This window comes from Pteropus medius, unplaced genomic scaffold (genome assembly GCF_902729225.1).
Source record: "Pteropus medius unplaced genomic scaffold, Ma_sr-lr_union100, whole genome shotgun sequence".
In the NCBI taxonomy this organism is placed as follows: domain Eukaryota; kingdom Metazoa; phylum Chordata; class Mammalia; order Chiroptera; family Pteropodidae; genus Pteropus; species Pteropus medius.
Window position 1 is genome coordinate 2563574 of NW_024342475.1, and position 18414 is coordinate 2581987.

Genomic DNA, 18414 nt, shown 5'->3' on the forward strand with positions numbered 1-18414 from the left:
TTAGAAGAAGAAATGTAGAATGGACAAGAAAAATATTTTCTGATTTTATCAGTGTCTGCCAACACAGAAGACTGAGAAGGCGGTGGGGGAGAGGGGAGTACCACTTGTGCTATAAATAAGGAGCATATGTCAGAAACATAGTCAGTCAGACAGTAAGACAACAGATAAAATGGAATCACCAGTATTCCATTTCACGCTCTTATCACTAAGTACACTAGATGCAGGTTAAAAATATGTTTAAATCGTTTTTAAGCATTATAGCAATTATTTCATTTTTCTGGTGTCCGCAACCCAGTAAAGAATGAGAATTTACTATATATTTACTATATATTTTTATTTCATCAGAGTAAACTCAAATTATACTTTGCAATTTTTTATCATTTTTTAGATGATGAACAATTTCTACATTTAATTGCCATGATAATGAATGAGAAAAATCTCTGTAACATGCTCAATTACTTACTGAAAGGTTTTTGAAGGCAGTCATGGATTTCTGAATATCTTGTCTATCTGGATGATAATCCTTTGAATAAAAGAAACAGACCATTAGCTTTTCATAAGAAAAAAGTTTTTTTCTTAAAAAGGCAATCTACAAACTAGCGAATCTTCCAATAATTTTTGACCTATGACATGTCCTATTTCTCCCAGTACTAAAGTGTTGCTTCTTATTCTTTAAGGAAATCATGGAACCAGTGGAGTTAGGGACTACAATAGTTTGGAACAGAGAAGCCAAGAGCAGGAGTCAGAAAGCCACCATCTGCTGTAGTGAATGAAGACGGCACATAGCACACCCATTCCTTACACACAACCTCTGCTGCTCTGGCTCCAGAATGGCAAAGGTGAGCAGTTGTGGAGAAGACCGGATGGCCTGCCCTTTATAGAAAAAGTTCACCAACCCCAAGCCAAGACAATAACTTGAACCCAAATTTCTGCAAGGCCCACAGCCTGTTTTTTAGAAATAAAATACGTATTAATTAAATGATGCTTTTACTATTATATTACTCTACAACTTATGCACTTAATATTTGTAACTAAATGTTCCTGACATGACATCTCAATGCTATTAGCATGTTCTACCTTTTGGAACTTTTTCTATCAGCAGTAGTGGGTGAGAGAGGAGATAAAGGAGCAAATGTTTTATAGAGCTAAGGAAAAATATATTTACCAAAATCATTTAGAAAATCTACTGAATTAAAAACCCTTGGTAAACTCTTTTTGTTGATTCTGGTTTCTGAAATAAACTATTAATAATAATTTCTTTGACAATGGCTGATGGATTCCAAGTGACAAACATGTGACAAGCAGTACCTCCATATGTCTCTCGAGCTCCTTCAACAGCGTAGGGTACTTATCCAGTCGCATGAATGGTTTGCTGAGGCCAGTTGTCAACACGAGAATCCCCGGGCTGTTGGCACCTTTTATCTCCATGAACTCTCCCAACTCCTCACTGAGCAACGAGCAATGAAAAATGATGCACTGTTAAGAGTTCAGAATGACAACTCTCTTATCCCTACTGGCAATCACTAGGCTTATAAAATATAGCAGGGTATCTTTAATATTTTGAAGGCTACAGCTTTTCTAACCAAATACTTACTGGTTATTTTAAAATACCCAAGGAGGAACCCCCAGAAGGTTCAAGTTATTTCTCTCGTTATGAGCAAAAACAATTATGCATAATCTAGTATACAGTTGTTTCCTATGCAATCCCACTCATGAAAGGTCATTTCAGCAAGTGAATTCCACATACCAGTGTTCAAATGTAAATATACATTCTTAGAGCTCTAATAGATTTCAATTATCTGGAAACTTCAAGATGGTAAAAAAATCTAAAAAGGAAAAGATCCTTTAAACCTACAATAAACTGAATCATGGCATTAACACTCTAGATGCCTAATAATCCACCAAACACCCTTGAACGTAGACTACACCCTAAACCAGGGGTCCCCAACCAATCTCCAGTATCAGTCCATGGCCTGTTAGGAACAAGGCCGCACAGCAGGAGGTGAGCAGCGGGCGAGCAAAACTTCATCTGTATTTGCAGCTGCTTCCCAGAGCTAGTATCATCACCTCAGCTCCACCTCTCAGATCATAAGGCATTAGAGGTCTCATAGGAGCACTAGTCCCTGGTGCCAAAAAGGTTGGGGACCACTGCCCTAAACCATTCTATGGGAGAAACAAGTGATGTTTCCCAACTTTCCAAGTGCACAATGTAGTACAATAAAATAATCAATACTCACTTTAGAATTTCGAAAGCATTTTCACATCACCATTTCACTTAATTCTCATGAAAGTTATCTAAGCTTATAGTTGAAGAGACTTAGCATATATTCACAAATTAAAGAAGCTTAAAGAAAAGCTAATATTTTACTACTCCTCTTTCACCATCACCTCTACTATTCATGCATACTGTTTTAGCCCTGAGAGTTCCACTGCAGCAGCAATGAGAGTCAACCTCTGTCACTGACACATTTATGACTCTCATCAGTGACTGAAACTCTGGCAGTTCTGTGTCTCCACTGATGTTTGGGGTCCATTTGAGGACCTGGGTCTGTGTTCCTCACTGATGCTCCATGTGTCATTCCAGACATCAGTAATTGAGGGGAGAAAAGAAGGCAGCAGCTCAAGTCACCCACCTGGATGAGCAAGGTGACATGTGAGTCCTCAAGCCACCTACTGTGAAGAGCACTATAAATGAAGTCATAAAAGATGAAAATACGGAATAACTGAATACATCTGTCCTAAGTGCAGGTTATCTGAATCTGACCTCAGGGACTCAGCCACTGTCTCACCTCCTCCATCTCTCCCTCCGCCCCTCAACCAGCTATCCTTGGCCCCTGCCCAAGCTTCTTCGAAATACCAGCCACACTAAGGGGTCCTGGTAAAAAAAATATACACAATATTTAGGCTAAGCCACTTGAAACTACTAGCTCAAAAGTGGGGAACGTGACAGTTTCCTACAGTTCAACCTAAAATGACTTCATGTGGGGAGGTATGAGAAGAAGAGTTGGTGTTTGCACTCTCCACCTCTCATCCCATCCTCAACTGATTTCACATTGATTCTGTTAATGCATCAAAAGGGTAGATCACCATACTTAACTACAACAATTTAGAAATATCAGGTTTCATAAATCAGGTTGAAAATTAACAAATCATGAGGAAGTCAGCCTTATATTTCTTAAGTATATAAGATCTCTTCAGAAGACTACTTCTACCTAAACTCAGGTGGCCTGGTTAAGCAAGGTGCACTGCATTTAAAATCGGAGTGTATACATAGTAATAATGTAAAAAACATAGTAATAATGTTAAGAGTACCTATCTACCTACCTATACATACTATTTTTTTAAATCAATCTTTTAAATAAACATTTAGAAGATATCAAAATCAATGCAAATTACAAAAAAGAAAATTCACATAACCCTAGTTATAAAAACTTAGCACATAATAAATTTTCTCATTTCTATAAGAAATAAGGCTTCATAATGACTTTCTTCCTATAAGACAGCCATCATGGTGATGCAATTTAAAATATGTTACTACAGAAGCTGTCAAACTACTTCTAGGGGGGGGTGTGTGTGTGCTTTAATAAGAAACAAACATTTCAGCATCTCTGGATATATAACTTTGTGCTTTCTCAAGAAAATCACAGAGCTGGGATTACTGTAACCAGAAATAGTGATATTTCAGGATCTTGCTATGGATTGGTCTAATGTTTATCCCAGGAGTTGTGGAGATTTCAAAGCCACAAGCAGTATCCTTGAGTTTGCATAGTTACGCATTTTATTATTTTGCCTTTTCCCTTCCTCAGCATAGACTTCTTCACACAAGAGATGGATGGGTAAGTGAGGAGTACTCCAAGACTGATTCTCGCCGCCTGCCTTCTCTCCCACTTCCCTCCAGCCACTCTCCTCTGCTCAGCTTGGGCAGAAATGAGAGCTTCAGACAAGAGAACAGTCAGGAAGGAGGATGGAGAGATGAGAGCAATGCTAGTGGACAAGCAATCTGTGCTGGGCATCAAAGCAGGTGCTTCTGTACAATGATTCTCAGAGATATCACCCTGAGCCTGTGACACAGGTATTAATTATGCACGTTTACGGATGAGATGCCCAGTGAAGGCCCCTGCCTCCACTCTCATTGCTAGCAGGATGGCTGAACCCAAGTGGGGCCCCAGAGTCTGGGTAGACATGCGATGACTGGTCTGGCCCCTCCAACCACATTATACTGCTTTGCCTTTCACACTCACCATGCCCTCCCACACTCCTCATAAATCCTCACTCAGAAATGCTCTTCTCTTCAAATTACTGTCAACCTCTAAAGCATGAGGAGAGTAAATGATATTAAGATTTAAGAAGGAGCAATTTATATTTTACCAGCATTTCTCTATGTTGAGCAACTGATCAAGCACAGTCCCATAAAAATGAAATTTTTTAATGATACTTACAGATTAACTCCTTTAAATATAATCCCTGCAGGGCCCTTCTACCATAAGAAAAATTTATTCAGGTCATTTTTGATATTTCAGGATTATATCTGAAATTTCATAACTATAGTTATGACAGAGGAAAATTAACAAAACTAGGCAAATAATTTTCATCACCCCACTTGCAATTTTTCAATTTTTAGGTCTTAATATTTAGTACCATAATAAAACAAAACAACCAGTTACAGCTACTTTGATAAAATAATGGCTCTTTCAGCTTAATTTCTACTGATTCTAGCAATCTTACACAGTGTATCGCCTCTGTATTTACTGAAATGACTGTGGGCTGCAAGACACAAACAAAAAGAACACACATAAAGGGACTATCATGTAGCCTAGCAAAAAAAAAGTAACAAAGTGCTGGGGGGAAAAAAACAAAACTCATTTTACAGACTAAATTATGAAACCCATAATTCATTCAAAATAGGCAGCTGTGAACACATGATGTCTACTATCCTATAATAAAGCAAAAGGTACGTAACTCTAGAACTGGTGGTTCTGTAAATGCATTCACAAGATTCACACTCCGAATTTAAACTAACACAATGCAAGATTGCAAATAAGACTTTAAAATTTCAAAACGCTCCTCTTAAATTAATCCTTAAAAAGTAATTCAAACATAAACAGATCAATCTACCCATAAGTGCAGCAGCTTTAAGACTTCAACAAATATAAGGAAGCAGGAAAGACATTACAGGTTTAAGATCCCAGAATCAAAAGTGGTGAACACTGACAGAAGCTACCAGCCAACTGCAATCCTCATCTCAATTCATGGACTTACGCTTCAGAAATGGGGTCTGACTTGTGGACAGAGTAGGGACTCTCACTGCTCAGAGATCTCAGCAGGGCACACAGGCAGCACATCTTGGAGCGTTCTGTCTTGAGGCTCACACTCCCAGAGCACGACCTCAGTCCACCCACCTCCCAACTCTGGGACACGCCACATGGAGGAGGCTGTTTCCCCAAACACGTACCCATATTCTTTCCTTGTTATTTTGGGGAAATGCTACACTTACATTTCGGCTACGACACAGTCATTAAAGTAATATAATAGTACAGGAGAGAGGATAAACAGCACATACTTGCAAGCATTTCCCTTGAAAGTCTTATTTTAGGAAACTAACAGTCTGAATTGCTTTAAATGTCATCTTCAGGACAGATCCTCTCTTACATGGGAAAAATATTTAGTTAGAATCTTTCTCTAAAATTGTTCACCCCGTCTCCATACTTCTAACCCAATCATAGAGGATCAATCCCCAACCAAAAAAGGAGAAGGAAGGGAGAGTAAAGAAAAGATTTACGATTTTACCCTAACATTCTATTTGCTTTCTGTTTATCTCCTTCATCCCTGCATCAATAATTCCTTATAATTTTTTCAGAAACAAATTTAACCCTTGCATTGCACTTTTCTGGAAATTTCATTTAATTTGTAATCTCCAGGAGTAGACAGCAGAAAGCGTAACTGAATACATGCTTCATGGGATTAGGAACATGCATGCTGACACAGCCCACCCTCCCAGAAAGGTGGGGGAGAGGGGCAGGGGGATGTCGTTCAGGTTTTTTTGTTTCTGTTGGACACTGTAAATCCTAATCTCGCTTCTTTTCATCACCATGTCAAATACTACTGCTTGGTTTTTGGACTGGAAAACGTTAATATAAATAGACATTAGAATTTTAATCCCTTAATGTTTAAGTGCACAGAGAAAACAGTAAATGCCCAGGGTCTTTATTTATTTACTGGACAAAAGACAAGACAACAAAGCGATAAGCATTTACCGTGTTCACTCAGTTCTGATCAGTTTACACACATTTTCCTAATGCTTACAATAACCCTATGAAACAGACAATTTCAGAGAAGTGAGGTGACCCAGGCCCACCAGCTTGAAAGCCAGCAGCAGGGGCTCAAACCAGGTCAGACTGATCCAGAGGCCCTGCCACCACTTCCACACAATCCAGCCACACAGGGACACTACACCTGAACCTCAACTCAATATCTAAACAGCTCAGCAATGCTTGCTTACCAAAAAAGTATCTAAGTTTTGAGTTGAAATATTTAGTTAAGAGTTAAAGTTAAGCCTTAAGTTAGAAGCACAGCGGCCTTTATCTTGATGCTACTAAAATTATTTTTCCATTTATGGTTTAAAACTTTTTTCAACTGTTTTCAGAAGAAACCATAAACATTTTTCTAAAACGCTCATTAATAAAAATGTGTGCCACTTTTAGAAGCAGAAGCAGAAACAGAGCCTCTGTGCTCTGTAATGCCTACCAGTGACTACAACATTTCTCAATCTTCTTCCAATTCTCAGGAAGCGAACATGGCCTTGTCTTAACAAACTAGCAGAAAATCTGTACATTCTATTTCACTTGTTTTAATTTTGTTTCAGGTTGAAAAGCTAAAACTAATGGTCTCCAACATCTATAAAGCTAATGTTCTACCTATAAAACCCAATCCTAATTTTAAATGGAACACTTTCTCTTACAGCAAATCTAATTCGGTCTCAGGTACTTCCAGTTTTATGATCTGAAAGAAATGTGATTCCCGTAGCCCAGATTTAGCTTGCAGCTACATTCCAGAATACTCACCAGCTCTTCCAACCCACTGTCCAAAAGGCTCTAGGTTGAAGTGGGGAAGGGGGCCTTCAATAAAAACATTCTTTTTAATTACAAAAAACACTAATCAGCATTTCAAAGAATTCTTACCAGTATTTCTCAAGCACTAATTTTGAGGGGTAATTAAAGTAAAATTTTCATTGTTGAAAAATCAAGTGAATATTAGCATTGTTTTGGAGGGTACCCCAAGAAGTCTTTTCCTTTCAGGTAAGATGTCTAAGTGAACGCACCTGTGCTCCGTGAGAACATTCACTGCAGATGGGTGATTGGCACAATACGCAAGGTACAAAGTTTTCATTTGTGGCATCAGATTTAAAAAGCAGCCTCCAACTCTCTGCTGAGCTTCAGGCAACCTGGAGACATGCAACACAAGGGAAATAATCCTAAATTTTACAGACAGAAGGAAAATTGCTAAGTAATGAACAGAGAATGCTTTGAGTAAGAAAGATCTCCTTGTGTACCACCCACCTCTATGAAAACGAATCCCAGAATATGTCTGCTTACACCATGCATGTAGCAAAGAGAAAATACCTACCTTGAAAGCCACTCTGCTATAATGCAGTGAACTAAACCCCATCTTTTTATCCAGCATCCAAATGCCAAGACCTGCACAAAGAACTACAAACCCACAAGTCCAGGTCTCTTTGGGCAGTGAGAAAAACAGATGTCATGAAACCTTAAATTCTTGTTTTATGTTTTGCATAAAACAAGAATTATAAAATGAGGCTATTTGGTTAGTAAGGCTTTTCTACCAAGGTAGCATCAAGAAAGGCACACAAAAAAATACAAAGTTATCTTTCCCTTCAGGTAAAGATTGACTGCTCTCCTTACCAAATCCACACTATTGTGACAGTTACCATGATGCTTTAAAAAGCATAAACTCACAAAACTCAAACAACAAATAGAAAAAGAGGATCAGAACCAACTGTGGAAACAGAAAAGCAGATGATGAGCAGTCGTGACTGGGCAGGCAAATCCAACTCCAAGACCATAGCTGAGCTCCTAGCAATCAGACAACTGGGCAATGGGGCCACAAACATAGGTGGGTGAAGGCAGCAAGACATTCATCCCTGTGGATGGAAGGTGCCTGGTGGGGGTACCAGCAGTGTGAGTGGGAGCAAGGGTTCTTGCACTGAAAACGGGGCATGGAAGGACAATGACCAACATCCCCTGTACCCCAAGTATCTTTTGCCCACCAGAACCCCAGAGCACTGACAGGAAGGATTATATCCTTCAAGGCAGGAAATCAGAAGAGCTTTCTCTTCTCCCTAAGGAATCTGACCCAGAGGAAAAATGACCAAGAAATAGTAACACCAGGGGTTCCCCTATAAAACAACAACAGACAAGTTTCAACCCACGGTCAGCTCAAGTGTTTTAGTGCACCAATTTTAATTATAAGATGACACAGAAGGATCACCAAAACACTTTTTTGGGGAAAAAAAAATCTAACAAGAATGACAGAGGACAAAAGGTGGGGAGATATGAAGGAGGAAAATATAATATTTACTCTTGAGGGAGCAGAAGAATATTCAGAAGAATTGTACTTAATCCTGAGAGAAAAAAACAGAAGATACCACATTTAGGAAAAAAGGATGCTTTTAAAATAATAACATTCAGGACAAAAAAAGTTTGAAAATAAAATGACAGCACAATTGAAAAAGTTAATAGGAAATATGGAAAACGAAGTTCCGGTATCTCCCAGATTAATGGGAAAGAAAGTGAAGATTTGAAGACCAAGACAAGCAGTTCCACATCAAGATCAAAGTAATCAGATGTGGAAAATAAAATAAACAGAAGTAAATCAAAGAAATGATCACAAAACTTAGACTAAAAGACATGAGTCTTCAAAGAGAAAAAGCCCAAAGTACCAGTCTGAGGGATGCAAACAGACCCAAACCAAACACATCAGAGCCAATGTTCAGAGTCCTAGAAATAAATCACTAAAGGTTTTGAGGAGGAAACACAAGTTTTAAAGAAGAATCAGGAATAAGAATGGCCTGGGACTTTTCGACAACACTGAACCTTGAAACAATGGATGAAAACAATTTCCTACAATTCTGTCTCCATCTGAGTCATAATTAAGTATGAACATGGATTAACTGCCTTCCATGCCCTCTTTCCTCAGGACGTACCTAGGAAATGAGGGACTATAGCCACAGAGAGGAAGACACCAGCAGTCAACACTGAGGAAGTGAACTGCAGCAGGATAACAGTCAAGTGACACCCCGAGACCATGCAGCAGGGCTAGAGGTGAAAACGGGAAAGATCCAGTGACTTTTCCCAGAACATTAATAAGTACCCTTGTATATGTGAATGTACTGAAAGAAATGAACATCAATCAAGAACAAATTAGTGACAGGTATAGAGAAAAAAGCAAGCAAACAAAAAATGAAGACAATTACCATCATTGTTATCATGAGGAAAAGACTAATAAAAAGAAGGAAAAGGCATAGTAATTCTGGCACAGAATATGGCTCAACATTTACATAATGCGGTAACCACCTATCCTGGAACAGGCGTGTGCTCCTTATCAGGGATTTTACTATTTAGTTAATTTATCCTTATCTGAAGTCAAATTAAGCTAGCACCTGCACTGCTGGCAGACTCTTCCAAGTATGAACTCCTACGTGGGTTTTTTAATAGCCTTCAAGGATTAGCCACAGTTCTACCTGCAAGACAGTCACTGACTCAACAAATTAACTTAAACTATTTATTCAGACACTGGGAACAATTAAAAAGAGTAAGAAATCTTCTGCCTTAAAAGTTACTGTAATCTTCTTGGGGAATATGAAACAAGAATATAAAGTTTATATAATAGTATAGGTAATAAACAGAATATAAGACAGCCAATGATGCCATAATTATGATATAAACTGCTGCCAGCCCAAAGAGGAGAGCACACACCCTCTAGGAGAATGAGCGAAGGCCAGCACCCTTTCTAAGTCACCCAAAGATCAGTCATCACATGCAACAAAGATGCTGCACTCAAAGACACGTCTGATTACCTGCTTTCTATCAGAATCCAGACATCTAAGACACATCTATTTTAAGAATATTACACACTGACATTTGAGCAGGTAATGTTAATACTCAGGGACACAGTGAAATAGTAGGAGCCTGGCTTCTAGGATGAGAGCTCCAGCAGGGAAACCCGAATGCCTGAGGGAATTGAACGTTAACTGTAATGATGGAATGTCAAAATTTTATAAACAAGAAAAGAACACAAGTAAATGAGATATGCACATGTAAATGATTATTAGGGCTGCATAAATATTGCTCCATGTTGTGCCATGTACTATGTTATGACTTCATTTCCCACCTGGTCCAGTACCACAGCCCCTAATGCGTTTACCTAAAATCTAGATCAATGTACCTAAAATCTAGATCAATGGATTTTCATTTCTTATATTTCATCCACAGATTAAAATTAAGTTAAATGTTAGTATGGCTTATACGTGGACAATTACTTCATTATACAAGGTTTTGTCTCTCTCTTTTTTTTTTGGCTGAGCCTGGCCTTAGAGAGTTTTATTACCTCTCTCAAACCCAATTTTTTAAGAATTCACTATATGTGCTACCACCATATAAATGGCTTTACATTTTATAAAGCCCTCATAATACATACTCACTAGATGGCACCAGCAGAGCTCAGAAAAGTTACATGAGTCATCCTAAGACTAGAGCCCCAGGTCATGTGTCGACACATTTCACACATATCATCATCTAAATCACAAATTAACAAGACAAGCAAAACTTACAAAGATCAATGCAAGAATATGATTTAAGAGTTAAAACAGTGGATTTTCATTTTGGTTCTCTTGTGCTTCTGGAGGTTATTTTTCAGAGTATGATAACATGTAGGCAGGGCACCTAACATGGTGTTGAGCCAAGTGCAAAGGAACGAATGGTACATAGGGCTGCTAAAGCCAGCCACTTCCACTTGCAGCCTCCTGGGGAGCCAATGCCAACAATGGCAGCCTAGGGCAAAGGGGGTCAGTCTGTGATGCAGAGTTCACTGTGCAGACTCGAGCCACTACTCCCTCCACTGACACACAAGAAGTGAACTCCAATGACCTGAATTATATGGGTCAGGGCTGCTTCCACAGATGTGCACATTAACCCCAAATCATCCCCAAATAAGCTCCAGTCTTATGCTCTGCTTCTTAATAAGGATGACCCAGGCAGAGTCAGAAAAGTGCTCTGGATCTAACCAAGTCTGTTCTCCAAAGTTAAATATTATCTTTAAATCACCCAGGCTTGCTATTATTTGGATAGTTTAAAAAGACAGCTTTCAAACAAAATAAACTTCATCCTGTAGTTTAAATCTATATTGGTAATAATCTAAATATTTTATCATGAAAATGTTATAGTAATGGTCTAAACAGTTATCTATAAAAATTTATGTAAATCTTAAGATAAACTTTATAATTAACTTTTGAAAAAATCACTACACAATGTTTATTTAACTCATATGATGATTACATTAAACTTATATACTAAATGAAGTATTTTCATCAATAAGCTGAATTCCTATCATATATAGGGTAAGTAATGGGAACTCAGTCTCCTGATATCTATAATACAATGGAAAAGGAGTTTGCAACCAAAATAAAGCCCAAACATATATGTGAGCAAATGCAAGGGAAGAGAAGAAGGCTGTGAAAAGAAGTGCTATGTGTTCACTGGGTCTGAAAGAACAAGCAGGATTTAACAAGAAGAGAAACAGAAGTGAATCCACAGGAAGGGAAAGGCAGGGAAAGCTGGGTGGGAAACCACACTTCTCAGCCCCCCAGGGAGGAGAGAGAGAGCCTTTCTTTCTGAACTAAAGCATGAGGAGGGGAAGGGGCAAGAGACAAGTCTGATGCCACAGGACAGACAGGAGTCCATCAGGAGAGGGACTACCATAGATATTAAAACTCTGGACTGGATCTTCTAAATCAGCTTTTTTTTCCCCCTACAAGATGTCCCCATTCAAGCACCTCAAAAAAAGGTTTGTAAAATACTGCTGTAAACAAATGAGTGGCACGTATGGCTTCTGAGCAGACTGTTGAACAACAAGGCACATTTCAGAAAGAGCCTGGGCACCATGGTAGAGAGACAGACGCACAGGGGGCCAACTGAAGGCCAGAGCATGGTTAGGACGTTCATACAAGGATGCACAAAGGACGAGGTGACTGAACCAGGGCAGTTATGAGCGGTAAGGGCAGGGCAGGAGCAGAGCCAAGAGAGGAAGCCTCAGAAAGGTGTCCAGGTTTTCTAGAAAGAACAGAAGGTGGGCAATTAAGTCTTTAACCTAGAAAAGGACAAAGGAAAAAGAAGTCGTCTCAGGGTGAAGAAAGGCAGAGACAGTAATATGGATTCCTGCTGAGCTGAGCTGAAGAGCTCCAAGGAGATTAGCATGAATATATCAAGCAGACTACAGGAAACACAGTCAAAAGAGAGATCAGATCTGGAGTCTGATTTAAGAGGCAAGAGCCAAGACTTGGCTTTGACACCACGATGGCGGCAATTACGCCACAAAAAGTGAGAAGAGAAGGCGCAGGACAGAGTCGTGAGGGTCTGAGGCAGGTAAAACAGGCCAGAAGCAACCAAGTGAGAAAAGGAAAAAAGGTGGCTAAAAACATAAAATCCCTACAATTCCAATCACTCTACTTCCCCAAATTACCATTTATGATGTTTCCTTGGTCACCCAAACATTTCTTTCCTAAGTACTTTTTCGTTTTCTTTACCATTGCAAGTGAGACTCTCCTGACTTTTTAGTTTATGACATATATACAGCCTCCTTCCAAGTAACTGATTATCTTATAAGATTTAAAATACATTTTGCTGCTTCCTACCACTCCAAATATAGGCAATGATGGTCTTAACTGGCTGGAGGTTAAAAATAAGCTGTTTTCCCTCCAGCTGTTTTAGAAAAAAATTAAAACATCCACATTAAAAAATAAAATTCAGAATAAGGAACTGAATTATCATAACAATTAGCTAGGTCATTAAATCCACTAAAATGTTTTCTAGTTCCAACTTGATTCCATGGCTAGCCAACTGCCTATAAGCTATCTCCAAAAATAATAGGATGAAGAAAAAGAACCAAGAGAAAGTACAATCTTATCACCATCCTCTACAGAACTTTGCCCAAAGACAGTAATAACTAATAGTAATATCTAAAGTCATATATCCTATGTATTTCCTTTAATGTCCTAAAGTCTGAGGGCAGAGAGTAAAACTAACTGAAAATAATGCCTAAGAACTACTATGGAGAGGGGAAATGGTCTTTCAATTCGAAAGAAAACAGACCTTTCCTTCGGTGATTCACCCATGGACCTTCGAGATCAGCATTAGTTTCATTTATTAGTAAATTACAAATGGCGAACAGGGAAAGGCTCTAATAGAATAAGAAGCAAGAAGAATGCATTTCCACATGGAGAAACAAACCCTCAGCCACCACGACCACCTGCTGACTTTACTTAACTCTCAAAAGGATACACTACCAACCCCTTTTACAGATGAGAAAACTACAGAGGCAAACACCCCTGGGTTATACCTCTTCACAAATGGTTGAGTTGGGTGGGGAGCTACAACTCTCAAATCTCCACCTCCAACCTTATGTGATTCCAGGGCTGGCCAACTATCTGCCTGTCAGATATCCACACTCCAAGGCACACAAACACCTCAAACTGAACTTACTACCTTCATCACTAACAGATGAAGGCAAGACCTTTTCTTAGTCTTGCCTTCATCTGTTAGTGACACCAATACCCTTTCAATCAACTTGACTCAAAAATCAGTTTTTTAACTATCAGCGCAGAAGCTGAAAATCACAGTAGCAGTTTCAACCACTTTTTACAAACAATAGTTTAAACAATGCTACGTAGACCTATCTCTAGAGAAATAAATTCTTAAGATCTACTGACTTGATCTAAAACCATCTATATATTAAATATTTACTACATATTAGAATTACAGAATACCTGGGAATATAAAGAATAAGATACTATCTTGCCCTCTAATAGCACCCATGAACCAGTACCATAATGGTCCAAATTTTGCTCCAGAATGGGTATGTTTCCCTTATAGTCTTCCACAGATGGTGGCATTCCGTAAACTCCACTTCCAGACAGCCAGGGAATAATAGCAGCCGCTACTTGGCAGAATCATTCATAAACTTGTGTGAAACTTTTTAATTTAAAGGTGCCCCATGTATCACAGCTGGACATAAAGCAACAGCAAGGAAACCATGAGATATTATCATTAAAACAACTGGGTTGTACCTGATTAAACTCAAATATACCTTGTCAGCCCTGAGTGTCACCAACAGGGGCCAACACAGCATGAAACATATGCAGAAGAGAAAGGGAAAAAGAAAGGACCTGGAAAATGAGGCTAGAAAGAAAGGGTAAATCCCAGAACATTCAGTGAGGAGTGGTGGAGTGGGTCACATCCACCCCAAGCAACGGTTGTAAGTGCAAAAAAAAGAACATCTGTAAAGTCCCAGGCACAGGGCTGGACTCTGGGATGCAGCAAGTCAGGCATGCCAGCTATCTCAAGAGCTGCCTGTCAAAGGAGAAATGCAGTAAAGCCAGTTATCTCCGCTGTCTGTCTGCCTTTACCATCGCATCTACACCTAACAAAAAACTAAAGAATTAGGGGATATTTCAGTATTAAGAGGGGGTATTAGAAGAGCATCACATCATTACCAAAATAAATAAGAACAAAATTTGGTACAGTACCAGGGACATTATAAAAAAGAACTTTTGAGATTTTATTTTCCACAGAGTTTAACCTGCTTTTCATAAAAAAATACAAGCAAACCCTCCAACTTACAAATGGGTTTATTCGAAAAAGTCGAAGTCATTCTTAGATTCTCAGAAGTCATTTTCCCATAGAAACAATTTTGTAAACCACAGTTCCATTCCCAGACCATTCCAAAGAGGGGTCTCATTAAGTCATAATGTAATAGCATCTATAGTAAACTGTTATATTATTGGGGTCCCTCCATCATTTAAAATAGGAGAACTGCATTTCAAAAATTATCTTGGAGAGCACTCATCATCTCATCCTGCCCAGAGTCCCGAAGGAAGGCGGGGGCCTATTCCACCAGAGCAGGGTTGACTCTAGGTAAGAGGGCAGGGGTGAGAATAGTCCTCTGGGGGGAGAACCCACTGGCAAAAATGCTGCTAAGAAGTAAACTGTAAATCACAGATCCTCACCAGGAAAGGGTCCTCAGAGTCAGTCTTTCTCATTACAGTGACCGGAGCTAGGATGTGGGTGACGAGGCTTGGGGGCTCTCAATTTAGGCCACCAGTCATGAGCTGTGTGACCTTGCGAAAGTCACTAAACTTCTTTGTGCCCTGACTTTCTTACCTTTTTAAGTGTTAATGCAGCAAACTGCATAAGTATGTTTTAAAAGGAGCCTACAGTTTGTTTTGTTTTGAATTGTGAGCACAATTACTACAGAAAGCAGGCTTCCAAGGAATCTACAAGGCTGAGGGGAAAACCAGATTTGAGAAATAGGAAAAAGACTGGGTTCTATACATCCAGGAGGTTCCATTTCTGGTTACAGCCAAGTACTGCTATCGCACTGACTCTCCTGCAGATAACAAAGAAACTTTGAACAAAATATATAATGGACTACTTGAAGGCACCAGAGAGCCATCAGAAGTAGGAAGATTATGAAGGAAAGCTGGCATTTGGAGAAGAAAAGGGCAGAACATGCCTCCTGTTTTCTTCGCTTTTAGGCCAGTGTTATGTGGGACAGCTAAACCCCAAGAGAAAACCACGGGGTTTTGTTCAACCTGAGCTGCTGGGAAGCAGCGGGGAAACCCAAGAATGACAGAGAATGCAACCCTGAATTCTGTCTCTGGATTCTACACAAATCTCTGAAAACTTTCAGAATATTCATGATTAAAAAAAAAGAAGAAAAGAAAAGAAAGAAAGAAATGGCTGATAAGGAAAGCTAGTCTTAAACATTCCATTTGACCATGGAAAATCCAACAGGTCCTATCCATGTACCATAACCTCAAGGAACTTTACCAAAATATCCAAGTCATACCAAATTCAGACAACATAAAGGACTGAACCCCAACTATATATTTGACTTAAAGCATATTACTTCACCACCATGAACTTCAGTTTTAAATCTATACCGTGAGGATAGTAATATCTGCCCTATTTCACAGGGCTAACATGAGGCTCACAAAAGTATTCCAAAATGTGCTATATAAATATTAATTTATTTAGTCTACATTATCTACAGCCAGTAGGAAAAGCAGAAGCAAACATTTACTTCCATTTGTTCACAATAGGGCTAGACTCCTGCAAAGACCCCAAATTGCTGGCAAATGATCTTCATTCACCAAAAGTAAAGTGATTCTCAAACTACTCTTTTCATGGGCAAGTAATGTTACTTTATGCAAACCAAAGATGCTACAAAAGCAAAAATAATGTGAATTTCTGTTTGAAAGACATTATTTAGTTACACTGGCATTCAGCTTTCCCTGCCACATCTTCCAATAGGAAGTGCCTTGATGAAACTCTGAAGCCAAAGTTAAGGAAGCAAATCTATTTTCAGCAAGGCAAACAACCACTTTAAAGAGTTACTAGCACAGAAGGCAGGCTACCCTTCACCACTTCTAAGATTGAGAAAGATAAATGCAAAAAGCTGAAAGGAAAACCAGAGGCCAATCAGAATCCAAGAGAAAAAAGTTTTCTGGTGGCTTCGAAAATAAAGATAACAGAAAAATAAAATGTGTCACCTTCCTTTATATCAAGTCCCACAGGTAAATAAACATCAAATATCACCTGGTAGACTAAAATCTCAAAACTTTTCATGTGCATTATGATTTTAAGTCATCCAATATCTAGCAGGCACTTAGTATCCTTTAATGTCTGATGTTACTAGCAAAGAATATAAAATAGTCACACAGGAAAAAGTCTGATGGCCAATCATCCAGAACATGCCTTTCCCCTATCCCCACCAAAAATATCTTGGAAAAGTGACAAAAACCAATTCCCTAATACACCAGAATAATACATTATGTATGTAGTGCTTTACAGTTTCTCAGCTTCCTGATGGCCAGAAACAACACATGCGGAAATGATGCTGGGAAGACTTGGCCCTCAAGGGTGTGTACACAATGCCTCCCCATGTAGCTGATGGCGGCACATAAGGATCCAAGCCTTAGGTGCCTCCATGCTCTTTCACGTGCCATCCTTTCCTCTTCTTCAGGGGTTCTTCATTCCCTACTTTCCCCTTCCCCCAATACATTAAAAATCTCCACTCATGTAAAGCCTTTCTTTCTCTGAATAGTCAGTAAATCTCTCCTTCAAAGATCATGAAAATTTAGATAGTTTAAAATACAGCTTTTACTATAAAAGTTGATATACCCAAAAGATTCAAAATAACTTCGTGTCTATCTTTAGAAATTTAAATTCTAAAATTATGTTAAACTTGATCTTTTGAATTCCACTTACCCCAATCTGAATTTTATAAATTTTAGCATCTTACTTACTTAGTGCATTCTTCTAAAGACTGTACAAGCATTTGCTGGAAAGAACATATTTCTTCTAGATTTCCCATTAAATATGAAGTGTTTGCTGAACTTAACCTAGAGCCAAGGAAAAAAAAATATATGTAAACAGTTTTACTTATATCCCTTTCCTCTCCCATCCCAATGCCCTACTAAAGCCTTAACCTAATAAACGAAAATTTGCTTATGTTTAAGGCAAACGGGTACAAAGAATTCTGTTCCAGCATTTCACCCTCTATTCTCTGAAAATACAAGACAATAGCCTAAGGTGACAACTATTCTACAGTTAACACAATTCATCAGCTAACTTACTTCTCACTGGTCTGCAATGGCCGTAGATAGGTAGAAAGCACAGTCTGAAGTTCTTTAGAATATTCATTTTCTGTTTCCAAAATATTCTGTAGCACCTACAATAAATGATGAATAAGTATTATTTGACATTAAGATTTATGAACTTTGGAACGTTCACTACCATTTTTCAATTCACACTGTTGTTTCTATGTTAATACTAATGTGTTAAATAGCACCACTCCCTGTGATTAACTCATAAACCTACATAATAAACTATTAAGGATATACCACTGACTTCATCTTACTACCAAGCACATTTGACACAAGTATACCTAGAATAAGGCTAGAATTCCATCATCAGATAAGTAATGCCAAGTCTACTTAGATAAAAAGGAGGAACCAATGATAATCACAAAAGCACAGATGCATGGACGAATCTCTAAACACTGTGTTATGTAAAAGAAGCCATTCATAAAAAGCACATTCTGCATATTTCATTTATAGTAAGT

At 38.7% G+C, this 18414-nt stretch overlaps 1 protein-coding gene across 5 annotated transcripts in view; it reads right to left on the minus strand.

The window, feature by feature from the left end:
- ARHGEF7 (Rho guanine nucleotide exchange factor 7) overlaps nucleotides 1–18414 on the minus strand; it is a 128815-nt gene that overhangs the window by 31279 nt on the left and 79122 nt on the right. For all 5 annotated transcript variants that reach the window (XM_039866261.1, XM_039866266.1, XM_039866263.1 and 2 more), the window contains 5 exons: nucleotides 17927–18021; nucleotides 17597–17692; nucleotides 7319–7441; nucleotides 1309–1447; nucleotides 464–523 (listed from right to left, as the gene is read on the minus strand). In XM_039866261.1, coding sequence (XP_039722195.1) covers nucleotides 464–523; nucleotides 1309–1447; nucleotides 7319–7441; nucleotides 17597–17692; nucleotides 17927–18021 — 513 coding nt within the window. The remainder of the gene's footprint in view (nucleotides 1–463; nucleotides 524–1308; nucleotides 1448–7318; nucleotides 7442–17596; nucleotides 17693–17926; nucleotides 18022–18414) is intronic.